The sequence below is a fragment of the Ornithorhynchus anatinus genome, chromosome 6 (assembly GCF_004115215.2).
Source record: "Ornithorhynchus anatinus isolate Pmale09 chromosome 6, mOrnAna1.pri.v4, whole genome shotgun sequence".
Classification (NCBI taxonomy): Eukaryota; Metazoa; Chordata; class Mammalia; order Monotremata; family Ornithorhynchidae; genus Ornithorhynchus; species Ornithorhynchus anatinus.
In genome coordinates this window covers 8,600,212-8,622,385 of record NC_041733.1, presented here as the reverse complement: position 1 = coordinate 8,622,385, position 22,174 = coordinate 8,600,212, and the positions used below count along the sequence as shown (strand labels likewise).

The window sequence follows — 22,174 nt, the reverse complement described above, 5'->3', positions numbered from 1 at the left end:
CTGCAACTCTATAAATATCTGCTTGGCGTTCTCAAGTACTGTTGCAACATGAGAAGAAAAACTTAGGCAGCTTGAGTGCCTAGCAAACTGGCTCATTTTTGTCTTACTTCCGGGCCTTTCTTGGAAAATTTAGTCTATCGTTTTAGAAACTTGTTTCTCTGACACTTCATTAAAGGAATCGGGGTCAAGAGTACAAGTATTCCATGGAGATCTATGAGAACTATCTGTATTTGACGATTCCATCCAAAGGAAAAAAATGTACTGCAATGCTATAAATTAAGAGAATCAAAAATTAACTACGAGTTTTGAAATCTAATGCTTAGTAGGTATTAGTGTGATTTATTTGAATTCTGAAGATATACTTCAAATTAAGTATAAGTAAAATTCCTTTAGGCTCTTATTTCAGATAAATTTGCAAAACCACTGAAGTGACTTACTCTAAACAGAAATGCTATATGGGTGCTCAAATACTTGAAGATAAATTTATTAAACAATTCAGCCAATCAGTAGCTTGACAATTAGTTACAATTACAGAGTGCATTCTATGTCTATATTTGTATTAGTTACAGTTATGCAAGGAGTAGCACAAAAATCTTGGTTATTGACAGATAAAAATTGAAAAGAGTCACACAAAGCTTAGGCTAAAATGTTTGCAAACTCTAAACAAGGTCAAATTTGAAATTCCTTTCAAGAGGATATCAATTATGGAGAATAGTAATGTCTAAATTTTCCTATCAGCTTCTTTTGTTACCCCAATCCCAAGTTTATTAATGACAACTGAGGCCACAGAGTTTTAACACATTTCAAACAGACTGCTATGACCCTGGTGCTGGACCAGGGAAACTGTTACCAAAATAAAAATGCAGTCATAGAAATAACGAAGCGCCTTATGTGTTGGATGATTGCATTTCACAAGCATGTTATTGCCTTAAACTTTGGAATTTTCATTCTTTTAAATGTAATGATAATAATCTTATTACCTCCATCATGTCACGTCAATGTCAAACAAATTTGACACTTATTTTTGACATAATCAAGAGATGAAAATATGAAATAATCCTAAAACATGCATTTCCTTGCTCAAATTAAAAAAGTGTAGAGATGGAAAATGCAGTACTTCATATCAAGATCAAGTGAAAAATGAAAGCTTAAAATATAAAATACCAATATTTGCCACTTTGAGAATCATGCTTGTAAACCAATGAGGCAGATATATTACCGTAATCTTATTTACCAGTTTATTTTAACAAAAAACCCAGGATTATTCATTTAGTGTTATCTCTGTTTCGCACCCAGATTTAGTAATATAGATTTACTAGTGTTTTTGCCTTTAGTTATTTGAAAAATAATACTGAATAATACAGCCTGCATTTCCCAAAGCATTTTTACACTGAACAATAAATAGGGTGCAAAAATGAGAAAAGATTCATCAGAATTTCAAAGTAAAACCTTTTGCATCACCTAATTCTACTGAAAATGATGCTCATGGCAATTTCACTTATCACTTGAAACATATTTCTGCCCTCAGATACCAAAAGCGAATTAAAAAAACATGCTGCTTTCCTGCTCTGGTAGTGCTGCAATGCGTTATGTTTAAATTGTTCGACATTCAGCTCCAGCAAGCTAAAAGTGCAATACAGAGCCAATACAGTAGTGGAATTCAGGGCACAAGGCGCTTGTGATTCCGACCGGAATTGCTACAGTTACGTGGTGTTACTTTTGACCGTTTGAATTTTAAAATATCTTTGTCGACATGTGAAGGATGTCTATCCACAATCCACTTCTTAAAACAGCTGAACCCATAGTGTGTTAAATGTTCCATTTTCCAGAAATGAGAAACTGCTTGGATTTTTTTTTGAGATAAATGTGGACCTTCTAACATAATTCTGAATGGTTAAAGAACAACTCAACAGGTAGATCCAGCAGCGCTTATCACATTTACTGCAAAATATATTACACAGTTGGTATTGCTTCCTTCTGTAGAACATTCCTGGGCATCTTAATGACTCAGAAGACCGTTGGAAAAAGGCCAGATAAGTGTCCTCTCATGTATCAATTAACACTACGCCCTGATTGGAATGAGGCATAGTCATTACCACCTATCAAAGGGAGAAAAGAGAATTTTCCATGCCTTTCAAGGGTATCTTAAACAAGAAGCTCTGTCTCCAGGCTTTCTGTGCAAGTAGCAGACGTCAGATCATAAAAAATTCAATCATTAAAAAAAAAAAAATCAAGCTCATGGCACGATCTTAAGTCTCTAACATTGCTTCTTTAATTTCTCTTCTCATCTCACGAAATATAGCCGATCAAATGAGCTGATTTCACGTGCTCCGAGCATCAGTGTTACGCTGTTTAACAGGATGTCACAGTTTCTAGTTTTACGCTATGAACTGCCAAAAACGTTGCTTAAAAATCCCACCAATGGCCTGGAAGGTTTGGAAGTCTCATTGGTTTATAACTAATCAATAGCATTTATTGAATGCTTACTCTTGGAGAGCACTGTACTAAGTGCTTGGGAGGGTTAAAACAGAAATACTGTATATAATCCCTGCACTCATTAATAAAAAGTGTCATGACCCACACTGCTCAGCAGCTGTAAGATGTACATTAAATTCCAACCAACAGTTTATCCACAGTTGAAGGCACTTTAAAGAGAACTACTAAGGAAAGATTTTTCCAAAGAGTCTGGGGTGATACATCGAGGCAGAAATTTGGCAATTTGAGATCTTCTACCTTTTTATCTTTTACCGTAATTGTGCATTTACGGTTCTATTTATCTATTTTGATGGTAGTGATGCCTGTCTACTTGTTTTATTTTGTTGTCTTCTCTTTCTAGACTGTGAGCCCACTGTTGGGGAGGGATTGTCTCTGTTGCCAAATTGTACCTTCCAAGCGCTTAGTACAGCACTCTGCACAGAGTAAGCTCTCAATAAATAGGACTGAATGAATCTTTTATTTTTTTTTTAAAAAAAAAAGGAAGCGATTACAGCACAGCTTATTTTATCAGTCTGACTTAGAAAGTCTTTCACATTACTTACAGATTTGGCAGTAGCAGAAATGTACTGGACAACCATTTCGCGTTTTGTCGTCAAATCTTTTTGCCGTAAAGGAGTTTTGCGATCCTCGTTGAGGTTCATGTCTTCCTGTTAAGGCAGAAGCCACATAAAAGCGGAGGGTTTTATTTCTTCATTTTTCCTGGTTTTAAAGTCCAAAATCAGGGCAGGTACTCACATAAAATACCTATGAATACTAAAATTAGAGCAATAATACTAGTGATCTGTGTGCAACGCTTACCAGGTGCCAAGCACTAATACTAAGCACTGAGATGGCCTCTAAAGGCGTCCCTAGACTGTCAGCTCGTTATGGACAGGCAACATGTCTGCTCATTCTGTTGTAGTGAACTCTCCCAAATGCTTAGTACAGTGCTCTGTATGTAGTATGCGCTCAATAAATACAATTGAGAGGCAGTGTGGCTTAGTGGAAAGAGCCCGGGCTTGGGAGTCGGAGGACGTGGATCTTAATCCCAGCTCCGCCACTTGTCTGCTCTGTGGCCTTGGGCAAGCCACTTAACTTCTCTGTGCCTCAGTTCCCTCATCTGGACAATGGGAATTAAGACTGTGAGCCCCCCGTGGGACAACCCAATGATCTTGTATCTATCCCAGCGCTTAGAACAGTGCTCGGCACATAGTAGGCACTTAATAAATACCATCATTATTTATTATTACTACTGACTGATACAAGGTATCAGGTCCCACATGGGGTTCACAGCCTAAGTAGAAGAACAGGTGTTGAATCCCCATTTTGCAGATGTGGGCAGGGAATGTGTCTGTGTATTGTTATACTGTGCTCTCCCAAGTGCTCAGTACAATGCTCTGCAGACAGCATGCGTTCAATAAATACGATTGAATAAATGAATGAATTCCCTCCTTCCCACCTTGAGAGCAACGGCTTTTCTAATAATTTCCCTTCACAGCCTCATATCTTTGAGTCCTAAAAACCTCTACTCTTCTACCAAAGTTGGTTTCTGTATTTACCACTTGCTCTCAATTTTAATTTAGTTTTCCACATGGATATTTCAATTCTATTTGTATTTTTACCTCAACCATCTGTGGTCTTCACTCTATTGTTCAATAATTATTATTAAACTCTTCCCCAAACTCCAAAATGAAGCCTTTTTTTAACCTCTCCTGGAATGGACCTATGTTATAGTAGTTAAACAGCTACTAATTATGGCCATATTTCAGTACATTTGGTTTCTACAAAATGGATCCAAACTAATACTCCTCAAAACTGGACCATGGTACTAAATATATTTTTTCACAATGCCTTCTTAACTTTCCTAATTGCCTCTGTAGACTAAAACTAGTGCAATTTTTGTTTTAAAACAACCTAAGACAAGCATCAGGCACTTCCTATCCAATTAAGTAGCTAAATGGTTTATCTACCTAGAATTAATTACCCATTTCGTGTTTTTACAAGACCAAGCTAATTTTAGCAGAACAGTCATCATAGTCACATGTATGCCTTGCAGGTTTGAATCTCTAATAGATTGTTGACCAAGGGGGGAAGGGGAACTGCTTTACAACATTTATTCTGAGTACTCATTTTCTAATAACAGGACATTTGTATGCTTCACAAAAGAGGATAGTCTTTAAGTGACTGGAGTGGTTTGAAGCCAAGATGAGATTTTTATTATGAAAAAAAACAAAGATGGGTCTTAAAATAGCGGTCGGACCCAAACGCTCTGGCAACTGAGGCCTTTTTTGTATCACGTGAGTGGAAAAGAAAGGGAGGGAGGAGGGGAAGAAAGTGACGAGCCCATTATAGAAGGAACTGAGAAAGGGCATAAATAGAAACTTTTAATAATGTTGGTATTTGTTAAGTGCTTACTATGTGTAGAGCACTGTTCTAAACGCTGGGGTAGATATAGGGTAATCAGGTTGTCCCACATGTGGCTCACAGTTAATCCCCATTTTACAGATGAGGTAACTGAGGCACAGAGAAGTTAAGTGATTTGCCCACAGTCACACAGCTGACAAGTGGCAGAGTCGGGATTCAAACCTATGACCTCTAACTCCCAAGCCCGGGCTCTTTCCATTGAGCCAGGGCTCCTCGGGGACACCCCCACCTGAGACCCGGTCTCCCTGCATTGGAGAACTGACCCGATCTACATTTCAAGCTCTTCCCTGGGGGAACTGTGCAATTAGACCTTCCACGAAGGTGTGGGGTGTCTACTGTGAGTACCTCCTGTGAGTGTTTAGGAGCATCACTGTACCAGTTAGGCATCAGAGTGCTTTCCAAATTGGAAATCAGGGCAGCAGCGTAGCCCAGTGGATAGAAACCAGGCCTGGGAGTCAAAAGGACCTGGATTGTACTCCCGGCTCTTCCGTTTGTCTGCCGGGTGACTTTGAGCAAGTACTTCACTTCTTGGGCCTCACTTACCTCATCTCTAAAACAAGGATTAAGACTGTGAGACCCATGTGGGACATGGACTTTGAACTGTACCTGGTACATTGTAAGCACTTAAATACCATTAAAAAAGGGGGAAAAAAAAACCAAAAACAGTTTCTTGGGGTGTTGTCTTACATCTCCAGGCACAAACCTCAAAAACCTGAATTTCTTCCCTAATTCTACCTTTTCCAAGAAGAGTGGCAGATGAATTTTATTTCCGACACTATCTAACATTATTGAGAATGTGTAGACCGGCTCTTAGTTCGTACTAATGGCAAAGCTTTAAGAAATAGCTGCAAAATCTAATGGAGTTATGAACATATTCTCACTTGCCATATGCAAGAATAACACTTAAAAGAGAGTTATGACTTTGCTCTATATGTGTATTATTAGTTCGGTGGTGCTTATTACAGGAAAAGAATCGGAGGAAACCTTAGTGCGTATTTTTAGCTACAGCCGTTATTTAGCAACCTCAGTGATTTGGCATTTATCTAACGGCAGTCCATCTAACCAGTATAATATTAGCTTCCATGCAGTTTAAGGTCACACCTGTAAGGCCAGCAACAAATTTCAAACTACGAGAAGTTCAAGTGCAAAACACAGAGTTTTCCACTGTTAGATTTAATTTAACTGCACTAAATTCTAAAAACCCTGCCTTAGGTGTTGGGTCTTAAAACGCTCAGAAAAACAAAAGCTAGAAGCATTCTCTAGGGCACCCAAGTATATAATTAGTTTTAAATCTCTCAATCAGTATTATTTACAATTCATTTCATAACATCTTGGACATGGAAAGAATTGTGTTAAAATTAAATGGCCTTGTGACCAACTTCATGAAATGGGAATAGAGGAAGATTTTTCAGTGGAACATATTTCCACCTATCTTAATAATAATGGTGGTACTTGTTAAGTGCTTACTATGTGCAAAGCACTATTCTAAGCACTGGGGGATACAAGGTGATCAGGTTGTCCCACGTGGGGCTCACAGTTTTAATCCCCCTTTTACAGATGAGGTAACTGAGGCACAGGGAAGTTAAGTGACTCGTCCACAGTCACACAGCTGACAAGCGGCAGAGCCGGGATTCAAACCCATGACTTCTGACTCCCAAGCCCGGGCTCTTTCCACTGAGCCACGCCCTTTCAATAGTCTCTTCAGAAGAAAATATATATTTAAGCATTATTTGTTTTAATTACCTAGGCTAATAATAATTCTGGTATTTGTTAAGCGCTTACTACATGCCAATCACTGTTCTAAGCACTGGGGTAGATACAAGGTAATCAGGTTGGACACAATCCCTCACAGTCTTAATCCCCATTTTATAGATGAAGTAACTGAGGCATAGAAAAGTTAAGTGACTTGTCCAAGGTCACAGAGCAGACGAGTGGTGGAGTCAGGATGAGAAGCCACATCTTCTGACTCCCAAGTCTGTGCTCTTGCCACCAGGCCGTGCTGCTTCCAGGTGAAATTAGACAAATAGAGTGATTAAGTTCAGTTTTAAGTGTCTGATTTTGAGCCCCAAGAAGTCAAAGAAGAGAGAGAGAGAAGGGGTGGCTTTGCCCACAGATCCTCAGAGCCTCTGCGGTGGACCCACCCAGGAAGAGTTCAGCTTCTCTGGTGGTCAGCCTTGAAGTTTTTAAAGCAATCCTGATTCTGCAGCCCCTCGAAGGAGATTCTAACTGCTTACCTGAAGAAATATATCCCCTGAGAGAGTAATTAAGCATTTTTTTCAGCACTCACTGTGCGTGAAGCATTCTGCTAAGGGCTGGAATAAATACAATACAACCAGATCAAAAATAAGCCCTGTCCCATCTAGGGGTCGCAGGGAGGAGAACACGTAATGAATCTCCATTTCACAGATGAGGAAACGGATGAACTAGTGATTTATCCAAAGTCACTCACAGGAAAGTGAAGAATTGATTTTTAGAACCCCAGTCTCCTGAGTCCCAGTTCTAGACCACGCTAGCAGAGTTTCCTTTAGTCTCTGTTAAAGAGTGACAGAAAGAACTCTGCCTTCTATTTTCCATCTACAACTACTCTCTCAGAAAATTCAGCTGCTTCCAAAGCTTCAACCACCATCTCTATGTGGTTGATTCCCAAATCTACTTCTCCAGTCCTGAAACTTCTCCTATCCTGCAGTCTTGCATTTCTTCCCTCCAGGACATCTCTACTTGGATGTCACCCTGAAACCTCAAACTCATCATATCCAAAATAGAATTAGTCTTTTCACCCAAACCCTGTCCTCCCCTTGACTTTCCTACCATTGTAGACAGCATCAAGATCCTTCCCGTCTCACAAGCCCCTACCCTCGGCATTATCCTCGTCTCACCAATCTGTCAACGGTACTTATTAAATGCTATGTGTAGAGCACTGTGCTAAGCACTTGGGAGAGTACAATACAACAGAGTAGGAAGACACAAAGAACTTACGGTATATAGGGAGGAGTCAAACTTTAAGATAAATGAATAATTTATAATATACAGTTTAAAGATTAAAAAATATGGTATTTAAGTGCTTACTATGTGCGTTCTAAGCACTGTTCTAAGCGCTGATATGTTTGTAAGTCCTGTGGGCTTGAGGGTGGGGCAGATGCCAGACGCTCAAATATCACAGAGCCAAGTGCTCAGATAAAGCGTAAGGGAGAGGGAGCCAGGGAAATAAGGCCTTAATCGAGAAAAGTCTCTCAGAGGTGGGACTTTAATAATCCTTTGCAGGCGGGGAGAGTGGAGATCTGTTGTATCCGTACGGGGAGGAAGTTCCAGGCCAGGTCAGCGGGGAGATAGAGGAGATCGAGGGATGGTAAGTTACTTGGGGCTAGAAGAGTCAAGTGTGCAGACTGGGCTTTAGTATGCAGTCATCCAGGTGTGGTAAGGGGAGGCTGCGGTGGTGTGGGTGAGAGGATTGAGTTCTTTAAAGCCAACGGTAAGGAGTTTCTGTTTGATGTGAAGGTGGATGGGCAACCATTAGCAGTTCTTGAGGAGTGGTGAGATGTGGACTGAACTTTTTTTTTTTTTTTTTTTTTTAAGAAAAATAACCCAAGCAGCAGAGTTAAGGATGAACTGGAGTGGGGAAAGACAGGGGGCCGGATGATCGGTGAGGAGGCAGATGCAGTACAATCAAGGCGGGATACGATAAGTGCTTGGATCAGCATCGTAGTAGTTCGAATGGAGAAGAAAGGGCAGATTTTAGCAATGTTGTGAAGATAAAACTGACAGGATTTAATGACAGATTGAATATAAGGGTGGAATGAGAGAGATAAGTCGAGGACAACACCAAGGTGAGATAAGGAGGATAGCAGTACTGTCTACAGTGATGGGGAAAAACAGGGTGGGAGGATAACAACTCATCTCTTTCATTCAGCCCACACATTCAGTGTCACAAAATCCTGTTGGTTCTACCTTCCCATCCCTAAAATCTGCCCTAGCTCATTGCGGGCAGGGATTGTGTCTGTTATACTGCACTCTCCCCAGTGCTTAATACAGTGTTCTGCAAACAGTAAGAACACAATAAATACAACAGATCGATCCAGGCCGCTGGCATGCTGATCTGAGCACTTATCATTTCTCTCCTTTACTCTTTACCAGTGTCTTCTCCGATCTTCTTATATCCTTTCTTTGCCCTTCTAAGGCATACTTCATTCTGCCACCCAGGTAATCTTCCCGAAAAAACACTCAGTCCATATCTCCCCATACCCGAAAAACTCCATCGATTGTCCATCCACCTCTGCATCAAACAGAAGCTCCTTACCATCGACCTTAAGGCAGTCAGCTCTCTCCCTCCTAACTAACGTCACTGATTTCCTACTAAAACCTAACTTGCAGGCTCTTCTCCTCTAAAACCACCCCACTCTCTGTAATGCCATCTCATCTTACCTGCCACTGACGCTTTGCCCTCATCCTCCCTCGGGGCTGGGAAATCCCAACCCCTGCATAAACCACAGTCCACCAATTTCTCCACTTCCAAAACCCTTCTGTAATTACATCTCCTCCAACAGGCCTTTCCAGATTAAACCCTTTATTTTCCCTATCTGCTCGCACCTCTGCAACGACTGTGAACTTGGCTGTGTACACCTTAAGCACTCTGCAACTCACCCCCGGCCCACAATACCTAAGCAAATATTTCTCTACTAATTCCCTTAAATCTAATGTATTTTCATGTCCACCTGTCTCTGTAAACTGTCAACTCTTTGTGAGCAGGGATCACGCCTATGAACTCTAAGGTATTGTGCTTTTCTAAATGCTTATCGCAGTGTTCCGTGCACAGGAAATCAAAATAAATACCATGGTTTGTATTCAGAGACGAAAGCCTCCCAAAGACCAAAGATCATTCTTGGACGTCGGTTCCACGTTTACAGTGATATTAGGGATTTCTTCACTTTCAGTAACTTACCATCATCTTTTCAAAGAGATCCATGACTTCCTTTTCTGACAAATTCATACATCGTTCATCCATCAACGGCTGAGCAGCTGGAAATTCACTCATTGCAACTTGAGAGTCAATAGGGTGTTGGATAAGGAGTTTTTCTTTTTTCACTGCAGATTTTCTAAAACTTGTAATTCTGTCGCGCTGTAAATAGGAAAAAAAATCTTTAAAAATATCATGAACCACTAATGCAAAGAGGATTGAAGGGTCAAATTAGTACTAATGTAGACCATTAAAATACCACAAATGTTATTTTATTTGTTAAACCAGCAAGCCCTAATCAGAGACTGTACTGTTTTTAAATAGCTTAGTATTTAGCCAGCCATGTACATATGGTCCCAAAAATTAGACTCTCTCTCGATGCCTAAGGATATCTTTGGGCTGTTGGTCCTAAATTCTTGATGTCTTCAGCTCTGCATAGGGATTAGGCCATTTGTAATAATTTTAGGATTATATAAAGAAAGGTCCAACTGGGTTCCTCTTCTGTACAATCAAGTGTAAGTTCCCTGTGGAGAAGGAATATATCACTTCTCATGTTCTTGACAGCATGGTTGGCCCTAGTGGGTGCTCAATCAGTGATTTCTGCTACATTATAACTAATTAAAAAAGGAAAATGATGGCAAGGACTTGTCCAGGTCTGTACCTAAAACTTGGAATCCTTCAGGGTAGACTGTAAACTCCCAGTAGGGAGTGTATGTGTCTACAAACTCTGTTGTATTATACTCTCCCAAGTGCTTCATAGAGTACTCTGCACACAGTAAGTGCTCAATAAATACCATTGATGTATTACCTAAGGGATTAGAAGCTAGACAGGAATCTCAGAGTATCAATTGCTAGTCTTCTTCAGCCCTGCCAATCACCCAAAAGGATTGGAAGAATCAGAATAAAACGTTCTATAGCAATGTGGTAGAAATTTTGATCGGCACGGTGACGTTTTCTGAGATCTTCAAAGCATTTTCCTGACAATCTGAAAATATTGTTTTTAAGTACAATTTCTGGTAATTAGCTTGCACTTACACACAAAACAAGTTAATGGCCATACTTATGTCCAAGTAGAACCATTCCATTTTTAATAGTTTTGGGAAAGGAAGAGGAAGACCACATAATTAGTAATGCACATAAAAGTGAATGTTATTCAGTTTCTGGTTTTCTTGTTAATAAGCAGCACATGCGTAACTTCAGTTCGCTGAAAAAAGGAAAAAGTCCCATTCTTTAAATATGAGAGCAGGGCCACTAGGCTTTAAGGTCATGTCGGTAAAGTGTTCATTATGGGTAGAACTACAAACTTCTCAGAGAGGCATTTAATCCCTTTCAGAAACAAAGCTCTGAAACCTTACCTTGTTACTATTTTAGAAAGCCAAAGAACATCCTTACGAAAGTTGAGGCATTATGAAAGTTTACATCAGCTTATTTAGGGTTACAGTCCCATTCTTTGAATTATTCAAATACAGGGACATGGATAAATGAGAAATGGGTCCTTTGATTTTTGGCATTGCTTTACCTCTGACCGGGTTTCGGTGCCAATCTGTATTATATCAAATTATCAGTCAAAGAAAGTAACCCTCCATAAGCCGTATATTGCACCCAAATAATTTGGTTTTGCAATATATTACACAGTTCTTGAAGCATTTGTGGACACAAAAGCATTCAAATATGCAAACGGAATGTCAAGAATATAGTCTTTCTCCTTTTAATATTTCTTGTCTGTAATTTATTTTCATAATTGTCTCCCCCTGGAGACTGCAAGCATGGGCAGGGATCACATTTAAGAAAACATTAGGTTTAAGTTTTAATTGTTTTTCTCCCTCTCTTTTAAGAGCTACATTGTATAGCTAATGGTGGGAATTTTGGAAATAGCCTAGCTTGATATATCAGGAGGGAAATTAAAAATAATAATAATAATAATAACAATAATGTTTGGTATTTGTTAAGCGCTTACTATGTGCAGAGCACTGTTCTAAGCGCTCGGGTAGATACAGGGTAATCAGGTTGTCCCACGTGAGGCTCACAGTTAATCCCCATTTTACAGATGAGGGAACTGAGGCACAGAGAAGTGAAGTGACTTGCCCACAGTCACACAGCTGACAAGTGGCAGAGCCGGGAGTCGAACTCATGACCTCTGACTCCGAAGCCCAGGCTCTTTTCCACTGAGCCACGCTGCTTCAAGTTTGAAAGTTGAAACTCACTGAATTTTAGGTAAGGCATTTTTTCAATAAAAATCAAGAAAAGGGACTTTTTTTTTTTTAGAAACCTGCCTACATACATAAATGCTTTCACGTCCACAAACTTCAGAGAGAAAAGAGCATGCACTGTAGATAAAACTCAACATGCACCTACAGTCGCCTTACCATATCATCTGCCAAAGTTTTTATTTGAATGTTCTAGTAAAACCAAAAGAAAAAAAAGAAAAAAAAAATTACCTATCACTGACATTTAAAAATTAGACAACAAAAGAACTCGAGGACACCACTTTAAACATGCTCCGACACCAGGTGGTCAAAAATATGAAAGTTTGCAAATGTTACACCCCATCTCTTTCCAAAGCACAAGCTGTATGTTCGTTCTGAAAAGAAAAAATGGGCCTATCCTGAGTGGTCAAATGGATTCCCAGACAGATTTCATCCGTTGCCAGAGTTTGCCTGCACTGCCTCTTTCACCCGGGGAGTGGACTACAGCAAACAGTGATATTGGACAACTGCCATGATCTGTTGAACAGCTGCCACGAGCCCAGAACAAATGCGAGAGCTCCCAGAAAGCTGTATGGGTAAATCATGGTGGAGAGCGGCTCCATGACTATCAAAACTTCCGGGAAGAGCAAACTTCAACTCAACCGACCCGCAGTGGGAGCGGGTGGCATTTGTTATTGGGTGGGTGGAAAAAACTCCTCACCACTGGCTTTAAAGCAATCACCTCACCCCCTCCTCCCTCACCTTGCTACTCTCCTACTACAACCCAGCCCACAAACTCCGCTCCTCTAATGCTAACCTTCTCACTGCTCCTCAGTCTTGAGAAGCAGCGTGGCTCAGTGGAAAGAGCACAGGCTTCAGCTGTGTGACTTTGGGCAAGTCACTTAACCTCAGTTATCTCACCTGTAAAATGGGGATTAAGACTGTGAGCCCATGTGGGTCATGCCGATTACCCTGTATCTACTCCAGAGCTTAACAGCGTTTGGCACACAGTAAGCGCTTAAATACCAACATTATTATTATTATGGTCCATCTCACTGCCAACCCCTCACCCACTTGGTGCCTCTGACCTGGAACTCCCTCCCTCCTCAAATCCCACAGACAGTGATGCTCCCCCATTCCCTAAGCCCTTCTTTTCTCCTATCCCACTCCCTTCTGTATCACCCTGACTAGCTCCCTTTATTCATTCTCTCCCCCGACCCCCCAGACCCATAGCACTTATGTCCATATCTGTAATTTATTTATTTTTATTAATGTCTGCTCCCCCCTCTAGGCTGTAAGCTCATTGTGGGTGGGAATGTGTCTCTTTGTTGTTATATTGCATTCTCCCGTGTGTTTAGTACAGTGCTCTGCACGCAGTAAGGACCCAATAAATATGACTGAATAAATGAAAGAAGCAATGAAAGTTAGGCTAATCCTAAGGAAGAACTAAAGGCAGGCTAAAAAGGAGGCAATACCCAGATGCCAGGGAGCTTGTTTCACTTCCAGGAGGGGGGTCAGCAAGGTACTACCCAAAGGAGGTGATGCAGTGCAGGAGAAACTGTCACCATCTTAGGCGAGTCTGATTTTTAGGTCATGGAAAGCTTATTATTATTATCGTTATTAATAATGATAATAATGGCATTTAAGTGCTTCCTATGTGTCAAGCACTGTTTTAAGCATTGGAGAAGATATAAGGTAATTAGGTTGGACATAGTACCTGTCCCACATGGAGTTCATAGTACTGAGAGAACTGAGGCACAGAAGTTAAATGACTTGCCCAAGGTCTCACAGCAGACAGGTAGCAGAATCAGAATTAGAACCCATGACCTTCTGACTGCAAAGACTATGAAAAAGTGAACATAAGGGCCAAGGTTAACTTTGGCTAGATTGTAAACTTCTTAGGGGCAGGAACTCTACTGTATTCCACTCTAAGTGCTTGTATTCTACTAAGTGCTTAGTACAATGTTCTGCACCCAGTAAGTGCTAGATAAAAAGCACTGATTGAGGGGAAAAAAATGATCTCTCAATTTTGATTTTCTTTCAATTAAAAAAATAGCACCTACCTGTGCTGTACTAAAAATCAGGCCCCAACTAAGCTTTATTATACTAACTACAATTACTCCAGGAAGACTGTTCAAGCTGATTATCCTGTTTTCCAGAGAGTTAATGCATTTTAAAACCCTTCATAAAGCCAGGTTCCTATTATACCAACCTTTAAATCTAAAACTGTGATAGATCACATATTTGATATTCAAAAACGTAAGCTGATTTTCAAATACAAATGAATTCAAAATAAAGAAGCGGAAGATTCTCAGCAAATTTATGCCACAAGAAGAAAGTGTACCCATTTCTTGATGTAGCCAAATTAGCTGCAACGTAGGCTTTCATCTACAGAAACAATTTTGTGATAAAAGTGGTGACGATGTTTGTTAAGAACTTATTCTGCCAAGCACTGTAGTATGCCCTGGGGGAGATGTAAGATAATCAGGTCAGAAACAATCCTTGTCCCATTTGGGGCTCATAATCTAAGAGGAAAAACAGGTATTAAATCCCCATTTTCCAGATGAAGAAACAGGCACAAAGAAATAAAGTCACTTGTCCAAGGTCACACAGCAGGTAGAGGCAGAGCCCAGATTAGAACTCAGCTGTAAAAAGTGAGGTGCAGAAAATACTTAGGAAGTCTGCAAAAAACATTCTGTCAACAGACATAAGTATATTACAATTGCCATCCTAGGGATATTAAAATTGCCACAAATTCAAAATTTTATATTTCTATAAAAGGTAGACATGTAAACACTTCAACTGCCCAATTAAGTCCAAGATACGAGCGACTCAGTTATGGCAATTGATTTTCACAATTTGAAATGTTCCCGAAGCCAATCTATTGACAGACTTATAAAACGTTTTCATCTTGACCGTTTCAGGAACGCTGAGACACTAGTGATATATTTAACATCGTTTCTATTCACAATCTCAGGACTGCCAACAAAGTGACAAACTTCTAAAGTATTTATCACTGTTAATAATGCACTCTTCTCAAGGAAATGAAAGCACTAACCGTGTGCCAGGCACCAAGTACTGGAGTAGAATGCAAGCTCATCAGTTTGGACACAGTCCACATCCCACAGGGAACTCACAATCTTAATCCCCACTTTACAGTTTCGGTAACTGAGGCACAGAGAAGTGAAGTGACTTGCCCAAGGCCACACCAGAGCGAAGTGGCGGATTAGAACCCAGGTGCTTCTGACTCCCAGACTCCACTGAGCCGCGCTCTCCCAGACTGTAAGCTCCTTATGAGCAAGGAACATGTCTATCCCTCTGGCCTGGAATCCCTCCCTTTCCATAACCAACAGACATTCACTCTCCCCAGTTACAAAGCCCACCTCCTCCAGGAGGCCTTCCCCAACTAAGTTATCATTTTCCTCTTCTCATAATCCCTTCTATGTCGCCCTTGAACTAGGATTTGCACCCTTTATTCACCCTTGCTCGGGCCAGGAGCACTTTAGTACATATCCGTAATTTATTTATATCAATGTCTGTCTCCCCCTCTAGATTTAAGCTCAGTGTGGGCAGGGAACATGTCTACCAACTCTCTTATGCTGTATTTTCCCAAGCACTTAGCACTGGATTCTAGAGATTCTCAGAATCCAGTCACACCCTCTGTTGGAATTCTGCATCAAGAAGGAAGGTTGCAGGCTCATTTCATTTTTCTCTTGATATAATAATTAAAAAAAAAACAACACCTCTGGGATTTGTTAAAAGTTTACTATGTGCCAACGTACACAGTAAGCCCTGTTCTATTATAAGATAATCAAGTCCAACAGAGTCCCTGTCCCATAAGGGCTCGCAGTTTAAGGGGAAGGGAGAAAAATGAAGTGCAGAGAAGTGACTTACCCAAGGTCACGACTCCCAGGAGTCCTCAGAAGGGGAAATCAGAGCATTTCCTACTATGCTGAAAGTCTGGGTTGCTTTTCTATCCTCAGGAAGAGGCCATGTCCCAAACAAAGTCGGTTTGATGAAAGATTGGCACCAAGTTAGAGCCAGAAAAAGTGTTCTACCTCAGACATATTTCTAGTTCCCAGACCTTAACACAATCATATTTAAAGACTGCCCTCCTACTTGTCGGCCAACCTAAACTGTGATTGGCTGGAATCTGACGAGTAGTTTTGCAAAAAGACTAGGGGAAAAAATTTACTTGCCAAGAAAATTTCAGGAAACTGATAGAAAAGAAAAAAGGCAACAGCCAGTAAATGATTCTATTTATAATAAAAACTGAAGTACATCCAGTTCTTCCTGAAGGTTTTCATTCCATGCTTTGGTTAGAATGTCATTAGGGAATGTTCGTCCAATAACCCAAGTCTGTTTAGACCCCAAACGTCACGGCATTAGAAGAAACACCACGGACACGTGAACAGAATCAGATTCCAGAGTACTACAGTTCAAGTTTTCCTTAAGTCTAAATTTAGCGAGAACATCATCCCCACATGTTAGGAGAGATGGATGTACCAGGATTCTCCCGATCTATTGCGAAAGATTTATTATGTGGGATCTTCTGGAAGTGACTCCCGACATAGCAAATGGTGCACTAATTTTGGCCTATCGGCCTAATTCTCCTGCCAGTGTCGCCGTTACTTAGGCTGCCTTCTGGAAATAATATCGAGAGCACTTAGAGACAGAGGTCTGACCGTGGCACTGATCTCTCAGTCAACTCCAGTTTAGGCGGCAAGATTCAGCATTCTTGGGAGAGTGGAGAAATAAAAGGACAAAACACCGATATATATTTCAGAGGTTTACCACAGAAAAATCTTATTCCTTAGTAAGGCATGGTTAAACTAGATTAGCAGCTCTTTGTGGGCAAGGATCGTGCCTACCAATCTATGGTACTATACTCCCAGCTGTGCCACTTATCCGCTGTGTGACTGTAGGCAAGTCACTTAACTTCTCTGTGTCTCAGTTACCTTATCTGTAAAATGGGGATTAAGACTGTGAGCCTCACGTGGGACAACCTGATTACCCTGTATCTACCCCAGCGCTTAGAACAGTGCTCTGCACATAGTAAGCGCTTAAATACCAACATTATTATTACTCTCCCAAGAGTTTAGTATGGAACTCTGCTCATAGTTAGCACTCCATAAATACCACTGGAAACCTTCTAGATGAAAAAAAATGTGTAATCCCTGCAGTTCAGTCCAGTCTCCCTAATGAAATAGTTGAAATGAACCCCCAAATCTTGTGCTCCAGAGGATTATGAGTAACTTGTGGCTGAACAATAGCTATGGAATAGAAGTGCTGCCATTCTAGCAAAACAACTGATTTAGTAAAAGATGGTCTTGGTGTACTCACTATGGGTGTCTCCCAACTCCTCTGCATTGAACTGTGTACAGTGATAATAATAATAATAATAATGTTGGTATTTGTTAAGCGCTTACTATGTGCCGAGCACTGTTCTAAGCGCTGGGGTAGACATAGGGGAATCAGGTTGTCCCACGTGGGGCTCACAGTCTTAATCCCAATCCCCATTTTACAGATGAGGGAACTGAGGCACAGAGAAGTTAAGTGACTTGCCCACAGTCACACAGCCGACAAGTGGCAGAGCTGGGATTCGAACTCATGAGCCCTGACTCCAAAGCCCATGCTCTTTCCACTGAGCTCTGCATATAATAAATGCTCAGCGAACACCACGGATCAATCAACTGAAATACGGCAAGCCGAGAGAATGAGAGGTGGCCAACAATAATTCCAATTTACTTAAAGCCAGAACTCAAGGGTCAAGACTATTCTAACAGGAGCCTTGTTGGCATCCTCGATGGGACTGGTCAAAATGACTGTTTGCTAGAAAGAGTAGTAGCAGAATATTTTTCCTGTTTGCCTAACCCAGAATGCTTTAAACAAGGCTAGTAGCGCTCACTGGGAAAACTAGTGGAAGACTAGAGAAGGATTGTGGACTGGGAGTCAGAAGGACCTGAGTTCTAATCCCAGCTCTACTGGGTGACCCTGGGCAAGTCACTTCACTTCTCTTTGTCTCAGTTCCTTCATCTGTAAAACAGGAATTAAGAATATGAACCCCAAGTGGGATAGGGACTGTGTCCAACCTGATTAACTTGCATCCACCCCAGGGCTTAGTACAGTGCGTGGCACATAGCAAGCATCTAGATACCAATTTTAAAAAAATGACTCCTGAAGACGTCACACCATATAAACTGAATTCTTAAGCCTACTTCCTATGCCCTGGGACACGTCAACATGTGAAATCCTACTGGATGGAGACCTACCCGACAAAGATAGGTATAACATACCCTTGTGGGGTATGACTGCTTTGAACTGAGAATTACAGATATGCTGGTTATTAGAGAAATCCTGTTGAAAGCTGGACAGCAAAACTTCTATTATACTCACCAAAATATGAGTTGTTCATAGAATCAAAACCCTTAGTGAAATTTAAGTTTAATCCACTAGTCATAGGTCTATGCTTGACTCAAAAATATTTGATGCTTTGAAGAGGGGTGCTGACTCTAAAATATTTGATGCTTTGAAGATAAGTGTTTTCATTCATAGCAAAGATATGAATCTCCAGCTTATATTGAGAGGTTTCAAAAATGCACAAGGTATTAACTAGATACCATGGATCTCGGTACAGAGTACAAAGTTCAAGGAATAAAAAAGTCTATTTTTGAAGTCACCCCATGAAAAAAAGTACCTACTAAAGCAATTTTGGTGAGGTTTTATTACGGCAATTTAATACTAATGATAAGTACAATGCAGTCATATTAAACAGATAAATACACTGACCAAATATTTTCATTATAAAGAGCTACAGGAAAGCAGTACAGTTGTGCATTAGAGGAGCAATCAAACTTCATTAAAGTTTATTTATGATCCACTACATTAAATATAACTTAGTACTGTATCATTACCCAAGTACTGTATAATTATACAAGGATCACTTTAGAGTCTCCATCTCTTAAGAAAAAGAGAGATGTCTGATTTAGTTATAACCTCTAATGTAGAATTTCTGATTGGAATGCAAGCCATTACCATAAGAAAATTAAGTTAATTTTTTCAATCAGCCAGAAATTAACAAAAACAGCAAGATGTAAAGAATCAACTCTCTTATGGGCGTTGTTTTGTAGTAATGTGATGTTTTAAGAACAGTTACAATTATTCTGGTACCGTGAACATTTGATGAATTACTCTTAATACCAAAGACCATCTATAGCCCGCTCGATTCCTGTCAGAGTCATAAAAATGATTCACATTAGTTGCTACATGTTTTCTTCCTTTTTCAGAAAAGAAATAATGCCGATCTTTGGACTGAAATTGATGATTTAATAGTATACGCAGTATATAGCTGTAGTTTGAAGTCCAGTTTAGACTTCTGAAACTCTAAGGATACTAGAAACCAAATTATGTCAAAAGTACAGTTGCCGGGCCACCATGATGCCAAGGCTCTGGCCCATGCTCTCTTCCCTAAACCCTGCCCTCTTCTCTGCCTTGAGGGATAACATCACCAGGTGCTCTCTGCTGAACAGAAAGGGGATTCTTGGATGTCACATCCCTAGAAGGGGACTCCGTCTCTCTGCCTGAGAAAATCTGGCCATCTTTCATTCATTCAGTTGTATTTATTGCACGCTTGCTGTGTCCAGAGCACTGTACTAAGCGCTTAGAAAGTACAATTCAGCCACTAATAGAGGCAATCCCCGCCCAACAATGGGCTCTCAGTCTAGAAGGGGGGAGAGACTTCAAAATAAGTAAACAGGCATCAATAGCATCAATATAAGTAAATGGAATTATAGGTATATACACATCATTGATAAAATTCATAGAATAATATATAAAAAAAAAATGTTGGTATTTGTTAAGCGCTTACTATGTGCCGAGCACTGTTCTAAGCGCTGGGGTAGACACAGGGGAATCAGGTTGTCCCACGTGGGGCTCACAGTCTTAATCCCCATTTTACAGATGAGGGAACTGAGGCACCGAGAAGTTAAGTGACTTTCCCAAAGTCACACAGCTGACAAGTGGTAGAGCCGGGGTTCGAACCCATGACCTCTGACTCCAAAGCCCGTGCTCTTTCCAGTGAGCCATGCGCTGTGGGGCGGGAAGGGGGGGTAGAGCAGAGGGAGCGAGTCGAGGTGACGGGGAGGAGGAGCAGAGGAGAAGGAGGGGTTTAGTCTGGGAAGGCCTCCTGGAGGTGGTGAGGTTTCATCTTAACAATACACAAGGGACTAGAACAAAATGGAAGCTGCAAAAATCTTTCTTATTCTGTGGATGACTTCCTTTAACATCATTATAATTAAAGGAGTCTTGATTAGTGCTTCACTTAAAATATTTCATTTCCCCATCAATCAATCAATCGTGCTTGAACGCTTACCACGTGCAGAGCACTCTACTAAGCACTTGTGTGGGAGAGTATAACAGGTTTGGTAAACGTGTTCCTTGCCTGCAAGATGCTTACAGTCTACAAGGGGCAACAGACATTAAAATAAACTACAGATATCTGTACCTAAGAGCTGTGGGGCTGCGAGTGGGGTGAATAAAGGGCAGAAATCCAAGTCTAAGTGCGACACAGAAGGGAAAGGGAGTAGGGGAAATGAGGGCTTTGTTAGAGGAGATCTCTGGGAAGAGGCTTTGAAGATGGGGAGAGGGTGTCTATCAGCTATAAAGGGGGAGGGAGTTCCAAGCTAGAATAATAATAATCATTATTATTGTGGTATTTGTTAAGTGCTTTATTATGTGCCAAGCACTGCTCTAAGCGCTGGGGTGGATGGTAATCAGGTAGGGCTCACAATCTTTATCCCCATTTTAAAGATGAGGTAGCTGAGGCACAGAGAAGTGGTTTGCCCAGACAAGTGGCAGAGCCGGGATTAGAACCCACATCCTCTGACTCCCAAGCCCGGGCTCTTTAGGGATCGGCCAGGAGACAGACAAGATCCAGGTACAGCGAGTAGGTTGGTGTTAGAGGAGTGATGTGAACATGATGGGTTGTAATAAGAAATCGGTGAGATAAGATAGGAACGGGCCAGGTGATTTAGGGTTTTAAAGCCAGTGTGAGTAGGATAACTCGTGAGTAATGAAGAGCGGGAGCTGGGGTCGAGTGACAATAGAGAGTGGATGAAAAGGAAGGCGAGAGAAGGCTGAGTGCCATAAAACCTGTGGTTAGGAGCTTCGGCTTCACAGAGAAGAATGGGCAACCATCGGAGGATTTGGAGTTGGCGGGGGTGCAGAACGATGTTTTAGAAAAATGATCTGGGCAGCAGTATGAGGTATAGACAAAAATCAAAACTCTTCAGAGTTTTTCACGGAAAAGGATAAGCTTCAGTGTAGTGGAAGAAGGTAGGTATTATGTATTGCTTATAAAATGAGATACATAGATGAGAGATAGATCGCAAAGTGTCAAATATGATGCTTATGTTTATAGGTTCACCCCCAACCAAGTCTGTTTTCAATTGTTTTTTCTCTAGGATTTCAGCAAATGACAATACAAGTGTTTGTATTTTGTGTGGGGGGCGGGGAAAGGGGAGAGGGAGAGTACTACAGTCAGAGAGAACAGACGCAAACCGCAGAGGATTTTTTAAAAGCTGACCACCAAAAAAAAAACAAAAAAAAAAAAACCCAGAACAGGTTCATGCCTCATCCCTTCACCGCTCTAGTCCATAATTCCCAAGGAAAACTGCCAATCTCCTTCGGAAATGTAGATTTCTGCCACCTCCTCCTCCTTCATGAGTCCAGTGGGGACAGGATTTCTCTCTGGCAGGGTGGAGCAAGCAGAGCAAGCTGTCAGCCCCACACCTCCTCTTCCCCGTGAATCCCAGGGGTGAAGGAGGTCCGGAGCTCTCGGCTCAGAACTCCTAGAATCAAAATTAGAGTAATCTATTTACCACCACATATGTGGCATCTGGGTACCTCTAGCTGAAAACTCCTACCCTGTTTGTATGACTTTCCCATGAAAATATCTGGGAATAAAATGTGACACCTATAAAACTTCCCACATAACACTTACTGTCCATTTCTGCTTGCAAAGAAACAACTCCACTATCTAAAATAATTAGGACTGAAGACTGTGGGGATAATCAAAGAATTACGATTCTACCTCCCCTCCAAATACACTCACCTAATCATGAAGAGGAAAGGATTTCAG

General features: G+C 40.9%; 1 protein-coding gene across 1 annotated transcript in view; it reads right to left on the bottom strand.

The window, feature by feature from the left end:
* DIAPH2 (diaphanous related formin 2) overlaps nt 1–22,174 on the bottom strand; it is a 692,146-nt gene that overhangs the window by 636,321 nt on the left and 33,651 nt on the right. The window contains 3 exon segments of the mRNA XM_029067298.2: nt 3,039–3,143; nt 9,836–10,012; nt 12,217–12,249. Of these exon segments, the coding sequence (XP_028923131.1) occupies nt 3,039–3,143; nt 9,836–10,012; nt 12,217–12,249 (315 nt within the window).